The sequence below is a fragment of the Vipera ursinii genome, assembly GCF_947247035.1.
Source record: "Vipera ursinii genome assembly, chromosome: 3".
In the NCBI taxonomy this organism is placed as follows: Eukaryota; Metazoa; Chordata; class Lepidosauria; order Squamata; family Viperidae; genus Vipera; species Vipera ursinii.
The window spans coordinates 167,962,901-167,981,309 of NC_139516.1; the positions used below are offsets into that span (position 1 = coordinate 167,962,901).

Genomic DNA, 18,409 nt, shown 5'->3' on the forward strand with positions numbered 1-18,409 from the left:
CTGCAAAAGCAACATATGAATCATTAGAACACTGGATGATGGATACTACACGGCTTCTGCTTTTTAAATGAGCAAAAATATAGCTGGCCAGCCATCAATGAAATTAATTAGTTGGTACATTTCATTATTTCTCTCAATGTATTTCCCCATATTCTATTACTTGCAATTAAATTATCCTTCCAAGAGAAATTAACATTTCATTTCAGTGGATTATTATGGCTACGTGTCATAAACCAGGTGATGTCTTTCAGCAAGATAATTACTCATTCTCTGAAGAGGTTGGAGGAAATTGTAGTCATCCTGGGACCATGAGCTCATCTCCAAGTCAGTCTTTCTAATTAGCAACACAAACAACTTCTCATCCTTCTGGCTTCCCATGAGGCTCACTTTTAACAGAGTACAAGAAACACTCAGCAAACACACACAAACCCAAAGTGTGCACAACTACTATCAATGCATTTATTTAGAAATAACCATTCTATTGATTACAATTGATCTTCCTACCTGAAGTTTATTCAAAAGTCACTTGAATCCTTTCCCCTCAGATAAAGGCAGTTTAATTAAAAATGCTACATGGAAGTTGTAGCCGTTTTCCAGTGGTGGGATTCAAATATGTGAACAACTGGTTCTCTCTGGATGCTGCTTCCGGAAGTCAATTCTGTGCCTGGGCAACAAAAAATTAGCTACTGATTCTGCCGAAGTGGTGCAAACTGGCTGAATCCCACCACTGCCCTTTTCATATAGAAAAAAGCACTTTGAAATTCTCAATAGATTGTCATGCCATAGAAACTGACATCATAGCAAGTTGATGTGATTTCTGTTAGCTACTGAAATTGAAAGCTTTCCCAGACAACTTAATTCAGTAAACAATTCTTCTTCTCTGTACTTTTGCTTGGACAAAATAAAATAATATGGCTATTACCACCAGTACTGAAACAAGGTTTAATATTAATATCTGACTAATTAACATAGAGGTGGGTATATCTCTAGGTCAGTGATGGCAAAACTTTTAGAGACCAAGTGCCCAAACTGCAACCCAAAACCCACTTAAATATCATCGGGTGCCGGGTGGGTGTGGCCCTTTGTGTGGGCGTGGCCCTTTGTGTGGGCATGGCCCATTGGGTGGGCATGGCTGCGGTGGTAACGGCAGACTGGGTGGGACTAAAAAGTTCAATCAATCAATTCCAACTTTGTGAGATCTTTTTTTTCCCTGCGAGAAGTTGAAATTGATTGATTGATGGAAATTTTTTCTTTCCTTGCACACGGCGGTGGAGGCCTAAAGCGAAAAGGTTTTATAAAACCCAGCTGAAGGCCTAGGACTGGGGTGATGACGCGCGTGCCTACAGAGAGAGCTCTGCATGCCACCTTTGGCACCCGTGCCATAGGTTCGCCACCACTGCTCTAGGTACTGCTCAGCTGCAATTCCCAGTAATACTAGTTCAACCATGCTAGCCAAAAGTGAGAATTCTGGGAGTTTTAACTGAACATCATATGGCAGGAGATAAAGGGTAAGGAAGATGATATTGACATACATATGCAGAAGTATTGCTTAGGCAAAAGGGCTAAAGCATTCTTTTTTTTTATTGAAAAGTTTTAACATACATTTTATCTTTAACAGTCCCCCCTCCCCCTCCCCTCCCCCTCCCTCCCTACCCCTCCCCCCCTTCCCCCCCCCCCGACTTCCCAGAGCTAAGTACAAGGTATAAAAACAAAAAAAAAACCAATCATAAACATCCATATGCTAACAATCATAAACTCTAAAATCTATCACTCTCTGGCTCATATAGGATAACTACAAACACTATTAGTATTAAATATATATAGAAAAAAAAGGAAAAAAGAAAAAGAAAAGGAAGACTTATTCAAATGCTACATGAAACTTTTTAGTCCTATATTTGTTCTGGATATACTCAATCCATTTTCTCCACTCCATAATATAACGTTCTTGCGAGTGATCTTTCAAATAAGCAGAAATCTTTGCCATCTCTGCCAGGTCAGAAACCTTTAAAGTCCATTCTTCTATAGTCGGCAGTTCCTCCTTCTTCCAATACTGACCTATTAAGAGTCTTGCTGCATTCTTTAAGAATGGCCAGATAACATTTGGAGGGGTCATACAGAAACCTCTCCCTAGTTTAACTGAATTACAGGTAGTCCTCAATGTATGAGCAAAATTGAGCCCAGAAGTTTAAGGTGTAAGTCACCAGGCTGTAGTTTTATTCAGTTGCCATCCCCCATCTGACAGATGTCTCCAGGGAATTGGACAAGTACTAAGTTTATTAATTTCACTGGAGGAATTTTGGACCTTTCAGTCTGACTTATCTCATAGGTTATGCTCACATTACATACTGAATCACCAATTAGCCCATCAGATTTTGGCTTAGGGTGTTGCTTGACATCAGTGTAGTTAATTAATTGTTCTGTGGATCCAGATTTGCTTAATAAAAAAGGATATAAAATATTATAAAGTCAGGTATCTTCCATTCTGAACTTGTGAATTTGATATTTTCTTCCCAAGTAAAGAGCTTCATAACTGTGTTTATTAAACTTTGCTCTCTTATTTTCTGCTCATTTCTCTAACTTTCCATGACCATTTTCTCACCACCCCCTATATTTTAGATAGTTGGGTACCATTCAGTTTTATGGTACCTAATATTCCTCTTTTTAATTCAAGACATCAATAAACATATTGAAAAGTGGAGGACCAAGAAATGATCTTTCATAGAATTATAGGGTTGTAAGGGATCTTGAAAAATATCCTAGTTTTCCCCCAGGGAGCAATCCCCATAAGATCCCTCCGGTGATGGACTACCTATGATTCCAAAGACAGGCTTAATAGTTCTCATAAGGAAAGTCCTCCTTATTTTTTTTTATTGAAAAGTTTTAAAAATACAGTTTTCCTTTAAAAAACCCCCTTCCCCCTCCCTCCTCCCCTCCCTACCTCCCCCCTTCCCCCCCCTCCCCCCCTCCCTCCTCCCCCCCACCTCCCCCCAACCCCCCTCCCCCCCGGACTTCCCAGAGCTAAATACAAGGTATTTATATATAAAAAAGCAATCATAAACAACCATATACTAACAACTATAAATTCTAAAATCCATCACTCTCTAACTTATATAGGATCAAACAAAACTTAGCATTATTAAATATATATAGAAGACAAAATAAAAAAAAGAAAAAAGAAAACGAAAGAAGACTTATTCAAATGCTAGATAAAACTTCTTGACCCTATACTTATTCTGGATAAACTCAATCCATTTTCTCCATTCCATAATATAATGTTCTTGCGAGTAATCTTTCAAATAGGCCGAAATCTTCGCCATCTCTGCCAAGTCGGAAACCTTTAAAATCCACTCTTGTATAGTCGGCAGTTCCTCTTTCTTCCAATATTGACCTATCAAAAGTCTTGCTGCCGTAACTAAATTCAACATCAACTTAGAGTCCACAACTGTAGCGTCAACAATTATTCCCAACAAAAAAAATTGCGGACAAAACTTTATCCTCTGTTTAAAAATCTTCTGCATGTTCCACCAGACTTTTATCCAAAAAGCCTTGACCTTTTTACATGTCCACCATATGTGAAAATATGTTGCCTCTTCATCACCACACCTCCAACATTTAGGCTGATAATTCGGATACATACTTGCAAGCTTTTTAGGATCTAGATGCCATCTATAAAACATTTTGTAAAAGTTCTCTCTTAGACTTTGAGCTTGAGTGAATTTTACATTCCTCACCCAGATCTTTTCCCACGTGTCCATTGTAATAACTTCCTGAATGTTTTGGGCCCATTTTATCATACAATCCTTAACAAGCTCTGTTTCTGAATCGATCTCTATCAATGCAAGATATATCCGTTTAATATGTGCTGGTCCTTGATTTCTAATTTGCTTTATCAAATTTTCATCAGTCGTTGCAAATCCATTTTTTTGGTCTTCTTTCCACCTGGCCTGTAACTGAATATATTGAAACCAAGTCTGAACAACCTTCTCTTCTCGCAAGAAACTATATGATTTCAAGCACCAAATATTCCTTTCCAAACTTAAAATTTCCTTGTAAGTAGTCTCATCATGTTTGAAACCAGCATGTATATTTTCTATTGCGTGTTTTGGGATTGCCCACAATGGTATCTTGCTGCTTAACTTATGTCTATACTTCTTCCAAACTCTCAGCAATGCCTGTCTTAAAATATGCATCCTAAACACAGTATCTACCTTCTTATCATACAACAAATATGCATGCCAGCCAAACAACAGATCATGGCCCTCAAGATTTAATAACCTCGATTGTGTCAAATTAATCCAATCACTTATTCCTACTAGTGCAGCAGCTTCATAATATAATTTAAAATTAGGCATTTTAAGGCCACCTCTCTCACGAGTATCCTGCATAATCTTAAGTTTAACTCGTGGCTTTTTCCCTGCCCACACAAATTTATTGATACCACGCTGCCATTCCTCCAAGTTAGAGTCTTTCTTAAGAATCGGTATCATTTGAAATAAGAATAAAAATTTGGGCAGGACATTCATTTTCACTGCTGCAATCCGTCCCAACAAGGACAATTGCAATTTTTCCCAACTCTCCAGTTCTTTTTGAATTTTCCCCCATAACTTTTCATAATTACTTTTACATAATTTACTTCATACAAAGCTTACCCAGTTGGATTATAAATCCTTTATTTTTATGGGGGACTGGAATGGAGTTATGGATGTACAGTTGGATAAGGCTGGAGCCTTTAAACGCATTCCAAGTCACGCTAGACTGCCTAAATCTTTTTTTGAAATGAAGGATGACCTGGAATTGCGAGATATTTGGCGTGAGAGACATTTGCGGGAGAAGGATTATACATTTTATTCTGATAGACACCAATCTTTTTCGAGTATTGATTTTATTTTGTTGACTAATGATCTTCTTTTGAGAACTAAAAAGGTGAAAATCTGCGCAAGAATTATCTCTGATCACAGTCCAGTGTGGTTGGAGATTGATAAGGAAAGAGGAGATAGACGCTCATGGCGCGTAAATGAGAATTTGTTTAGAAATCAGAGAAATGTGGAAGAATGCAAACAGCGGATGAAGGATTTTTTTGAGATGAATATGAATAAGGGTACCTCTATGGATATGGTTTGGGATGCTAGCAAGGCCTATATGAGAGGGGTGTTGATATATATGAATAATAGACATAGACGTGCAGTGGAAACTAGAAGGAAAGAACTGGAGAATGAAATAAAGGAAAAAGAAAAGGCTTTGATTTTGAACCCAGAGGAGGTGAAGATCAAGGAGGCTATTAGACTGTTACGAGGACAATTTGATAAATTAATGGCTGATCAAGTGGCGACCAATCTGCGGTTTGCTAGGCATAATACTTTTTGCAATGCTAATAAGCCAGGCAGATGGTTGGCTTATAGACTGAGGAAAAAACAAAGGGCATCTAATATAGATAAGATTGAGTATAAAGGAAGGGTTGTGTATCAACAGAATCTTATTAAGGATGCCTTTGTGGATTTTTATTCGAAATTATATACTAAAGAGGACATTAATGCAAAAGATATTGATACGTATTTGGAGAAGGCTAGCATCCCGGTTCTTACGCAAGTACAAAAAGAGGGGATTAACCAACTGATTACAGAAGAAGAAATTTTTACAGCTATTAAGGAACTGAAGGTGGATAAAGCACCAGGCACTGATGGCTTGACTGCGGCCTATTATAAAAACTTACAATTAGAGATGATAAAACCGTTAAAGGAACTGTTCCAGACAATCCAGAGGGGGGGAAAGGTGCCCCCGTCTTGGAGAACAGCTTTTATCTCTTTGATTCCGAAGGAAGACCAGGATGCTACTTTAGTTAAAAATTACAGACCGATATCGCTTTTAAATATAGATTATAAGATATTTGCTAAAGTTTTGGCTAATAGACTGATGAGGGTTCTGCAACAGGTGATTCATGGGGACCAAACGGGGTTTATTAGTGGAAGACAAATGAAAACTAATGTGAGACATATAGTTGATGTGTTAGAGTTTTTGGAAAGGCACAACCAGATCTCTGCTGCGCTAATCTTTTTAGATGCTGAAAAGGCTTTTGATCAATTGAACTGGCAATTTTTGTTGAAAGTTTTAGACAAAATGGATTTTGGGGAAATTTTTTTACAACCGATTAGGGCATTATACCAAAAACAAACTGCCCGAATTATAGTTAACAATAGTTTGACAACAGTATGTAATATTGAGAAGGGCACAAGGCAAGGGTGTCCGCTATCGCCCTTGTTATTTGTATTAACATTAGAGATATTATTGGTTAAGATTCGGAATTCGGAAAAAATTAAGGGGATACAAGTTGGAGATCAGGATTACAGATTGAGAGCATTTGCAGATGATCTGGTTGTTACAGTGACCCAGCCAGAGAACTCTGTTGTGGACCTGATGGAGATAATAACACAATATGGGAAGGTTTCTGGATTTAAAGTAAATATACAGAAAACTAAAATTTTGGCTAGAAATATGACAGTTTCGCAGAAGGCTCTCCTAGAAGGATTAACTGGATTTGAGATTGTTAAAAGGGTTAAATATTTGGGGGTGATTTTGTCGCCCTCTAATACAAAGCTATATAAAAGTCCTCCTTATTTTGAGTTTGGATTTTCCTTTCGAAAGCTTTTGCTCACTGCTTATAAGTTCACAGCTTCTTTTCAATGACAGTCCTTCAAGTATTGGAAAATTGTTATCATGTATCCTTCATCTTCTCTTTAAACTAAACATACTCTCTTCCCCTTAATGTTCTTCAACTATCTTCTCTGCATTTTTTCCAGTTCCTTGTAGTTTGATAAAGAATCATTTTGAGTATGATTTGTATCCACTTACTTGTGGCCATCCTGTCACACATGACTAGCTTGCTAATCAGCTTTATCTCAACAAGCCCAAACACATTATTCATAGAAATTTTAATAATAATTTTAACATAGCATGTTCAGAGTGTAGCTTGAATTTTGGGAAAACAGATTTCCCAGTTTTTAAAACAGGCACAATGACGGGAAACATCTGATCTCACTCCTGAGTTACAAGTGCATAAACATTTTCTTGCATAAGGAATAATCTATAGCAGCCTTAGTAATAGTAGGGCTGCTCTCCTTTCATATAAGCAGAGCTTTGACTCTGGTATCATTTCCATGGGTAGCTTGAGGACTTAATGACTTTGAGGGACATTTCTAGATGGACTCTTTGACCTCTACCTTCTCCTGTGGTCAGATCTCCCCTTTTCCCCTTTTAGGCATTTTTAACTAGAAAAGGTTGTAGGCCACAGAGTCACATACTCCAATTTTATTCTTGAGGCTACTAAAGCTTGTCACTTTACCTCTGGCAGGGCATGCCAGTCAGTAAACTTGAACTGCTCTGGACAGCTGTGAAGAGTGAAAAATAAGTGCTTTTGAAAACATTTGTCCTTGGTTGTGTGCCTTCTGTTTGTATTGCAGCTGGTTCACATTTGCTATGAGAAGATGTCACACAGCTGTTTCTCTGAAGCATCACCAACAGGCAAATGGCCCTAGCATCTCCCTGATCTCTGTAACTTGTTAATTTTTTGTCTCTGCTCTGTCATATTTCATTTCAACACATTAAGTGTTTATTTTAAAGTATTGTCTTTGGGCATGTACTCAAAAGTTTACAGGAACTATGTATGTTTTAAAATCTTACCATTTTGCTCCTAAATGGTTTTTTTTAAAAATTTCTTATGGGAATTTTGCATTCCTTTTAAACACAAAGGAAGATGGGAGGTAAATGACAATACTTCTATGATGGGGGCCTCCACAGATTCTTCGAGTTATGTACTTCATAAGAGATTATGACTAACGTACGGAGATGTGGTGTTTACATAATGAAATAACCATGTGTGTATACCATTTTAAATCATCATGGATGCTACTGCTTCTAATTAAACAAAAGAACCAGTCTCCTGAGGGGAATAAATGACACCATCTAAATTAATGACCTATAGACAACAATAATTTGCCCTTCCTGACATATATGAAAGATGTGTTTCCTTGCCAGTTGCCCAGCTGTTCTGTTAAAATTCAAGAACTTTCTGCTACCCTCAAATTGTGAGATTGCATTGCAAGGTCAATCTGCTTTGGGTCTGGATGGGCGAAAATGTTAAAAAACATGTGCAAAAAGAATGAATCTTGCATCCTGAAAACATAATGTTCTGTCCAAATACTGTTACTGTTTCTTAGTTTGCCTTAAGTCCAAGATTCTTAAGCAAACCTTAAGACTTGGCTTAAATCACATTTGCGGTATTGGGATGTTATACCTGCAAAAGCTTCAAAAGTGTTGAAACAGGTGATTTCTTCCCATGGTGATTCAGGATTCTTTTTTACATCCCAATCCAACCCATAGCCTTGGGTTTTTTTTCCATCTAAAAACTGATCAAGTTTGAGCCAGCTCACCCTTTTGAAATCAGCCAAGGTCTTCTATGTGCTGCAAAGTGGTTGGGTTACAGAAGTGTTGTAAGAACTACTTAAACTCTGTATTACAGTGTTTCCATAATGTGAAAATGCTAAGTAATTTGAATAAAGTGAATAATTTTTGAGATAAAGATTTACATTCTGTAATAATTTCCAGAATATTTCTTAGCTTGGTTCTTCTGTAGGAGGCAGGCTGGTAGTTATTTATTACTATTGTCTGAAGTTCAATTAACTTCAGATACTATAGCTGAACTAAAAAGTTACATGAGAAGCAGCCAACTTCTACTTCATATATATTGGCGATTGTCTGTCAGATTAATTATTTCTTGCCAGTGCCAAGAGATCTGCTGTTAAACATCTTCAAGATCACAAGACTGGAATTTATGTAATCCTGGTCAGAGCAGAATAAACTTATGATCTGAATTAAAAAGTTTGAACAAAAAACAAATGAACCTCAAGTAAGCTTGACTTCCCTAGATTAAAGGATGTAATATCACACAGAATAGCGTGGGTTCACTGCAGCATAAATAGAAAAGGGTCTGTATGTATAAAGCAAAAGTAGATACGGTAAGTTTTAAAAATGTAACAAAATCATGTTACTCTAACACATGTAAAGGGAGAGTTAGATGCATAAAAGTCCCACAGATTTCTTTTGGGCATATTTGGCACATAGAGGCAAACTTAGCTAATGGTTACTTAACTGGTTTTGGATCACCTGATTATGTGTGAATAGCATATTAATATAAATAGATCAACCTAACGAAAGATGGCAATTCCTTTAATCATAAACATCATCAAATAATGGTTTAGTGCTTACATAGACATTAAAAAGAAAGATAGAAAAATAATGCAAAACAATACATCTGTTGATGGCACAATAAACTGTATAAAAATTACTGATTGCTACCAATAGGCCCCTTGTCCATTACTATCCCTGCCAATCACCTGATGGGTTACTGAAGATTATGCGTGGGTATTAACAGCTTCACTTTAAATCTAGACCATGTTAAGGAAGTAATATCTCTGTAATTATTATTTCTGCTCAACTTCTCCTGGCTGGTTAAATATTAATCTCTAAGCTTAAATTTCATAACCTCTTATACGATTGACTAATATAAATATATTTTTCTATTCTTTCTTGAAAAAGTTATAAGTAGACGGGTGGTTGTTGGAAGAAAAATGAGAATCTGGTAGAGGTGCTTGGTGGTTTTCTTGCAGACATTTCATTACCAAACTAGTAACACCAGCACTACTGTTTCCAGCGTAGTAGCTCTGTATGCAAGTTAACAGATACTAATAAAAGACCCAATTTGTAACAGGGATTGCATTTTCAAAAATAATAATTCCACAACTAACTTGAATTCAGTCAATTTTTTTAAAAAACCTAATCCCAATGCACTGATAGATCCTTGAAATCAAATAATAACATGAATTTTGCTAATTAACCCTAAAGTTATAAATAAGATGTTCGAGGTATTTGTAAATAAAACTATAATTAACCTACCTCAGATATTTAATCAACCATCCCTCTGTTTAGCATTGTTCTTTCTTATTGTTGTTGTTAGTTGCAAAGTGGTTTCTGACCCATCACAACCCCATGGACAACATTCCTCCATACCCTAGTCCAGGGGTCTTCAAACTTGGCCCTTTTATGACTTGTGGACTTCAACTCCCAGAATTCTGGACTTCTGGAAGTCCAGAAGTCATAAAAAGGCCAAGTTTGAAGACCCCTGTCCTAGTATGTAGATATTTGCTCTGTCCTATTCTTTGAACTAAAAACTGTTCTTGTAAAAAAAAATCAATGCATAGTTCACTCATTTTTAGACTGATTGAATGGTTGTCTGAAGAAATTACTTAGCTTTACATTAAAAAAAAAATTATGGTCTTACACATCCTCTATTGCAGGTCTCAGTTTGCATAGTGAGCCATAGAATTGTTGGATTATAATAAATAAATTACCGAAAAGCCTCCAATTGCCCTCTAAAGGTAAGCACACCCAGGTCTCCTCCTTCCTCTGCATATAGATAGTAATCTAATTCAACCATGGTATCTTACCTCTTTGTATAAAATAATATTTTTCCATTCTTTCTAGCATATTACTTAGTATTTCTTGGACTAGATATGTCATTCTAGGGGTGGAACATTTTCATTGCAGTTATCCTATTCAACCATGATCTAGACTGCTTATTAAGATCATTATTCATTTATTCAATCAACAGGAATAGTCTTGTAGTCTTATTGATCATCTTGGGAAGTTTTACCCCTAAATGAGATATACAATTATCTTGTTAATTGTCAATGAGGCAAGTGTCTATTATTAACTCAGCATCCTATTTCACTACTTTGTTAGATGAAAATAACATCTGTGGTTTTGTAAATTTATACATAACAATGAAAACACAAGATACATGTAGTGCTATCTTCAGAGATTTAGAAATTTGGATTTCCAAGGGATAAGAATATATTAATCAGTTTTATATTGCTTATTTCTGAATGTTTCCTAAGAGTTCTTTTAGAAGTGCAAGCAAGAAGGATGATAATGGGCAACCCCATTTATTGTAGTGCCTTGATTGGTACTGTATCTCTTGCTACTAAACATTAACATTAATAGTGACATAATTCTGATTATATAATCAGTACAAGACAGGGATAAAATTCTCTCCCGTGTATGGAATTGCAGCTAATTTATTGAGATATTCCCATTCCACTGTAACAAAGTCTTTAGCAGCATCTAGTGACATCAAAGCAGAGATTTTATAAACTCTGTATGTTTCTTAATTTCCTTGTAAGAATGCCAATATATATCCTAGTACACTGATTAATTTATGCATTATACAAGATAATCCACATTCTCTGTCTGATTTCAAATGGAGGTACATTCTGAATTCTTTATAGCATTTTGTAAAATTATTATTGATTGAAATGTTATTAAATAACATATGTGGGATTAAGATGTTCATGAAATGCTTCTAAAATTCTAAAATTCTTTTTAAAAGTATTTATTATTATTAAAGTCCTTTATCACCTATTACCTAATTAATAAAGGAAGGGTTCTAATTTTGCTTTGAAAAATCACTTTTGTATCCCTGCCCTACCCAAATTAAGTGATACATTCTATGGAAGGATAAACTTGCCATTTTTGTGTTTTTATTTAAAATGTTCTCTTTGTCATATTAAAACATGTTTTTGTGGTTTATTTTACATTTTATACGAATGGTAGCAACTAGTTAACATTAGCTGAATTCATGTACAAGTTGACTAGTACAGGGGTGTCAAACTCAATTTCATTGAGGGCCGCATCAGCATTGTGGTTGCCCTCAGGGGGCCGGGTGGATATGGCCTGGGTGGGCATGGCCTACTGGGTGGGCATGGCTAGAGTGCATATGGCTTACTGGGTGGGTGTGGCCAGCTCTACATCGTTTGCATCAAGGGTGCCTATTGGGGCCTGGGCAGGAGTGGGACAGATCTGAGGGTCTCTGGCAGAAGGAGGGTCTCTGGGCCAGGGCCAAGGCAGTGGGGGCTGTTCCCTCACTGTTTCCAGGATGGCTTTGCGGGCCGCATGAAACCACTTCGCAGGCCGGATCTGGCCCCTGGGCCTTGTGTTTGACATGTCTGGACTAGTATGTCAACTACAATATTAACAATAAGTGCCTTAGAAAAGGAAATGACATACTTCTGAAAGAATGCTAATAAACTCAATTGGTTCCTTCATTTCTTACCAAAATGAATATACAATGCTGCACATAATGGTATAACATAGTTTTATCTAACTGCTTTATAATGTTGTTGAATGTATGCCAAGAATGTATGCACCATTGATTCAAACACTGAATATTTAATTTCCAACATTATATTTTAGGATATAGATATAGAAGACAAGAATCCATTGTGAAGATAGTATACCTGAATTACATCGATTCAAAGGCAGCAGATTTCTGATTCAATAATATTTCCATTTTAATTCTGGTAATAGGCATATATTCATTCAATCCTTTTCTACAGCTCATCTTAAATTATGAATCCTAGAAGGAATAAATATTTTAAAAATAGTTTTTGAATAAGAATCTGACATGAAATTGGCCTACTATGTAACATTCATTTTATTTATTGAAGATTTTTATGCTTGCTTTGATGTTTATTCCCTTTGAGGCATATGTCAAAGTAGAAAGCTATGTCCTATGACCCCAGTTCACATCTTTCAAACACTAGCAAAGCATTATTCCAGTTTCAGATGGAGCATCTTTGAAAATGGGACATCTTTCAAATGATGAAGAAATTAGGGGTCCTTGGTGCTCTCTGAACGTGCTTGTTTTCTTGCAGACGTTTCATTACCCTAACTAGGTAACATCATCAGGAGTAGCATTGATGATGTTACCTAGTTAGAAACATCTGTAAGAAAACCAGCAAGCTCAGAGATCACCAAGAACCCCTCATTTCAACTGTGAGCTACAAATATTCTCTTTCATTGATGAAGAAATTGATATGCATCATCATCATCCTGCTGTTTATATATATAAAACTCAAGCTAGCATATCTAATTGTCCTGCCTTCTGTTTTTCCTACAACAGCAACCCTGTGAGGTGGGTTGGGATGCGACATAAGAGTGGCTGGAACCCAGCTGGCTTGTTTCCTGGATTCCAGACCAGCACCTAACCCCTTCACCAAACTGGTTCTCCCTTTAACCAGGTCAGAGATTAAATAAAAATGCTGGTTTCTGGTAGCTAACAAGCTTAAATTGGGAAAGCACTGAAAGTTATGTATATACAGTACACGTAAAAATTCTGCTGATTTATTGTTGTTGTTGTTAGTTGCGAAGTCGTGTCCGACCCATCACGACCCTATGGACAATGTTCCTCCAGGCCTTCCTGTCCTCTACCATCTTCTGGAGTCCATTTAAGCTCACGCCTACTGCTTCAGTGACTCCATCCAGCCACCTCATTCTCTGTCGTCCCCTTCTTCTATTGCCCTCAATCTTTCCCAGCATTAGGCTCTTCTCCAGTGAGTCTGATGTATTACATGAGTTCTGCTGATTACACTTCACTTAACCAAATTATTTTAGTTTGGTAAGGAACACATCAGGCTAAAGGGACTTAGGAACTAGACTGAAATGCAGCTCTACCGATGAAGACAGATACAAGCAGATACCTTCACACAGAGTTCCAAGGGCTTCCTGTAAAAGCTTTGTGATGGCAGAGGTCTTATTCCTAAATGGAATATACTGGCTTTGCCATGAATCTATTTAAAGATTGGCTATATTTTATATTTTGATAAGTACAGAAAATTCCCTTCGCAGGTACTTTGTTGGCTGCCACATGTTTGAAGCAAAGTTTACTTTTAAAAAAGTGGGGGGATTACCAACTCTGTAACATTTCCGTTTTTTTCCTTCTATTATCCTACTGTCTCTCTCTCCCCACTCTCTCCCCTCCTTCACAAGACATTAGACTCCAGGGAAGGGATACAAAGCTATTATCATAATTATCTGGTCAGAGATCTCCATATTTCATTAAGCTTGCAATGAAGCCATGGGCTACACAATTTTTGCCCAAGGGTTAAATGTTGCACACCCAAGATTTATAGGGTTCAATTTCTTCTTTTTCCAGATCTTCTTTGTTTAATGTCCCCAAATTACATCAACCCAGCATTAGCATGCTACATTTCCTTCCGCTGGCATTAATAGGAATGCATTAAAAAAATGTTTCTGGCATGCAGTACTTTCCCCTTTCCCCGATTTGGAATCCTCTGGCAGACAAAATGTTTTTGGATAACAGACAAAAGCCAGGAAAATTAAAAAGCAGGAAGGATGGTTGACACAAACATTCCTTTCAGAAAAATTTCTGAGCTTCCCTGCTGGTCAGCTTTGGTATACCAAATGAAACTATAGAGATTTGCTGTAGTTTTGTTTTGTTTTTTAGTAGAAAGTGCTTGAAAAAAATCCTTTGATTTAATTCTGTTGTAGTTTATAAGAACGAAATGTACGGTATAAATATGCTGTCATAAAACATTTAAAAAAATCACATTTAAAGAAAAAAATCACAAGTCAAATTGTATATAGTTGTGTATGAAAAGTGAACCTTTAATGTTTAATAAAATAATTATTACTTATGCAAAACAATTCAGAAGTATCACATGCAACTGTATTAGACTGTAATTTTTGAGGCTCAATAAATTCATCTTTTTCATACCAATAAAAGGCTGTGTGATTTTTCCGACTTGTATGGGTTTGAAAGACATTGAGACTTAGTATTTGTTATGCTTTAAACCAGGGGTTCCGTGGACCGATACCGGGCTGTGGCATGCCAGCAACCGGTCTATACAAACAAGGAAAGCCCCATCTGCAGGATGCAGGCAGCACACAAAACCATGCCGTCTCCAGTCTGCGGAAAAACCTCTCTCCATGTAACCAATCCCTGGTGCCCAAAAGGTTGGGGACCTCTGCTTTAAACAACATTTTTGTTAGAGTTTTGCAAACTTTATGACATATAATCAAGGCCCTCCATTTTTGTATGAATCCTGCATGCAACACCAAAGGGAGGGACACGGCTTGCCATCTTTCTCTGGCCTTCTCTAAATTGATACATGGAGAGACTGCAGAAGCCACTTAATTGCATTGATTTTACGCCTGTGGGAAAACCACACAGGCTTTGCTGTTGGTGTTTTTGCAATATGTACATGTTGGGGGTGAGCCATAAACACCAGTGACTCTCCAAAGTAACACTGTATGCTTTTCTGAATAATTTTTCTTTCCAATGTATGCTTTCAAACACGCAATATATTTAGAAGTAGGTCTTTGTTAGTCACAGAGTACTTGAATGCAAAATATCAGTTACCAAAAAAATATTCTGGTAATATTTTAAAGAAATGAGATTAAACATTTCATTTATATAAAATTGGCACAGTAATGCTTTATTTGTTTGAATAAGTGCACTGAAAACAGATCAGCTTCCACCTTTTTTCTGATCCTTACACATTTTATTAGTTTTATGATGAGCAGCTATATTTTGTGAGATCTTTTGCATGGAAGGACATTATAAATTGGTACATATTTTTAGCATTATTGGGATGCAAAATAATTTCAGTTGCAAGATTATTAATGAGGAAGACTGTTGGTGGAGAGAAGACAGGAAAGAATTAATGTTTTATTGGTTGGGAAGGGACAGACAAATGCTCTGATAGGGCTTTTTCATGTCCCACGTACCACTGATTTTGTCATAGACTTTACAGTGAAAATACTAATCAGAATCGACAACAGCCAATTAAGTATCAGAAGAACAATCTAATAGTTTCTATGGGCAAATTAACATGAATTTTCTCTTTCCATCTCATCACTGCTTGTCTTAAAATCAATATACCTTTCTAAATTTTTTCAGATTCTCCTTACATTAATACATCAACAAGAATGTTTATGAAGTGGATATAATCTATGATGTTCCCTCAATTTAGAACATTGCTATCATTTCACAGCATAGGAGTGTGGTCTGATTAAACAAATAAGGGTAAAACAATGTTTTACAAACAACTTATGGAGAATTCATAAGTTTTTTTTTAAATGTTTGGTAAGGATTGGAATGAGGTGATTTCCCCACAGTTAGAATATCTGAGAAAAGTATTAAAACTACTCAATGTAAATTACCAAGGAACTTTTTAAATTTGATTTAGGGCTAGTATAGGCATGGAGTCAGAAAGAAAAAAAAGATAACTCTAAGCAGGGGTGTCAAACTGCATCAAGTGGAGTCCGTGCCCACCCCACCTCTGGCAATGCGAAAAAAGTCACAATACGTCACAATATGTCACATGATGTGGTGAGTTTGACACCTGTACTCTAAAGAATATAATTCTTCAGAAAGACAAAGATTTGTTTCAATAATAGATACGTTTTGGTTTTTATAGAACCTAGTTACTAAGATTTCTAAAGTAGAGATCTTGCCAAAACCTGTTTCTAATCATAATCTCATGAATTAGGTTTGTAGAGGTAAAGCTACTACTTTTAAATGGAGATTAAATGAAACATTGTTATAAAAACAATGATGGATTATAAAAAGAAATTAAAATAATGTTTGAACATAATTTAAATATGGGCATGAATTTAAGAATGGTGTGGAATTCAAGTAAAGTGTTTATGAGAGGAGACCATACAATATAACACCCAACTTTAAAAAAGGACCAAGAGAAATATAGACTATCTTGATGAGATTAAACAAGAAGAACAATTGAATCTCCAAAGCAGATAAATATTTCTCATCAAATTAAAATTTTACAACAACAGCTGTTTATGTTAACAATAAAAGAAATGGATATAAAAATGAATATAAAAGCAAAAAAAGTGTATTTGCAAATAAATCAGAGAAACATCTTGCATATAAATTAAGAAAAGAAAAATAAAACAATATGAAAATTTCACTGTATTAATAGATAATATGCAAAAAAAATCATCAGTATTATTCTATTTGGTATAAAAGACATAAGATTCCCCAGGACAAATTAGAATTGAACTATTTTATTAAATTTTGGAAGATATAAATTTTGGAGGGACTTTCATAAAAAGGATAAAATCAATTTAAGCTCCATAGACTGCATAAATAATTGTAAATGGAGATTTAACTAAACCATGTGAGATGTGAAAAAGAACAAGACGGGATTGTCCATTGTTTCCTCTTCTGTTTATTTTAGTTTTGGAAATATTGAACAGAGTCATAAGATTAAAGGATTAAAGATGTAAACGTGAATTTTTTTAAAAAAACTAAGACCTTTTGCAAATAACCTGGTATTGGTTTTAGAAGATGAATTAAATGGAATTGAAACATTAATGTGAAAAATCATGGAACTTTGTTTCTATATATAACAATTGCAGTAAGATTATTATATGCAGAAAGGTGGCAAGATTTAACTTTACTGACAAGTTGAGGAATGGATGGTGAAAATGATGGAACTTGCCGAGATTGCTAAATTGACAACTTTAATTAGAGATAAGGCATTATCCAAGGTCAATGCTGATTGGAAATCCCTTTTTAAGTTTTTGTGTGACATTATGAAAATGAATAAATTATGAAAATGAATAAATTATGAAATTATGGCTTTATGATTAGAAAAAAATACAGATTATAGAAAAAATGTAAGCAAAGTTGTAACCATAGAATAAGAGGTTAATTTAAATATATACTTATCATTGCTGTAAAAGAAAATGGGAATTTCTTTTTATTACTTTTTCCTGTTTGTTATTTTTTGCACTTTTGTCTTACCGTATTTCTTTTGTCTTCTCTATTTATTCTAAATATTAGTTCTTGTTAGTTTTATATATATATATACTCTTCTCTCACATATGATCTGATTAAATAGCTAATTCACTGATGATATTCCCCAACATTTGAAGTTATCTCAAGTGAAAAACTCACAACAGGTCTGTCTCTTTTATAGGTGGAAAACTATCTGTGGATATACTGGCAGGCTGATCTTTGCTTTCAGTGCTTCTTGCTAGTCATACAGATGATAGCACCTCATTGGTAGGATCTCTTCCTTTCTTATCATCACCCCTTTCCAGATCAATGAAGTGGATCATTCCAGGTTTCTGGAGTAGATCATCTGTTTCCCTCTGGCTCTTGGAGTCTTCTACTTCAAGGTATTTTCCTTTGGGTTGCTGAGTTGTCTTAGTAAAAGGTTCCTTGAACTTGTGCTCATCATCAGGGCAATAGACATAGTGATAAAGGGCACCCGCCAGGACAGCTCCTATAATTGGTCCCAGCCAATATACCTGTACAGAATCAGAAGGAGACAAAATTTGACTCAGAGAGATTGAGAATTGACTAATAAACAAAAGGGCAGATAGTAAAGTTCCTTTGGCAAACGACTTGCAATAATGTGATGGGTTACCCCTTCCCATACTTCCACAAGTAAATATAAAAGCCAGCAACTTTTATGGTTTAGCAGTATATACCTTTTCTATATATTCTGCATCGCACAAATACTCAGACCCA

At 35.9% G+C, this 18,409-nt stretch overlaps 1 protein-coding gene across 2 annotated transcripts in view; it reads right to left on the reverse strand.

The window, feature by feature from the left end:
• AQP4 (aquaporin 4) overlaps window positions 1-18,409 on the reverse strand; it is a 42,564-nt gene that overhangs the window by 11,446 nt on the left and 12,709 nt on the right. The window contains exon 5 of one of the 2 annotated variants that reach the window (XM_083357879.1): window positions 17,932-18,186. In XM_083357879.1, the coding sequence (XP_083214005.1) occupies window positions 17,932-18,186 (255 nt within the window). Of the gene's footprint in view, window positions 1-17,321; window positions 18,187-18,409 lie in introns of those variants that run through there. The other variant, XM_083357880.1, reaches the window with a different exon arrangement.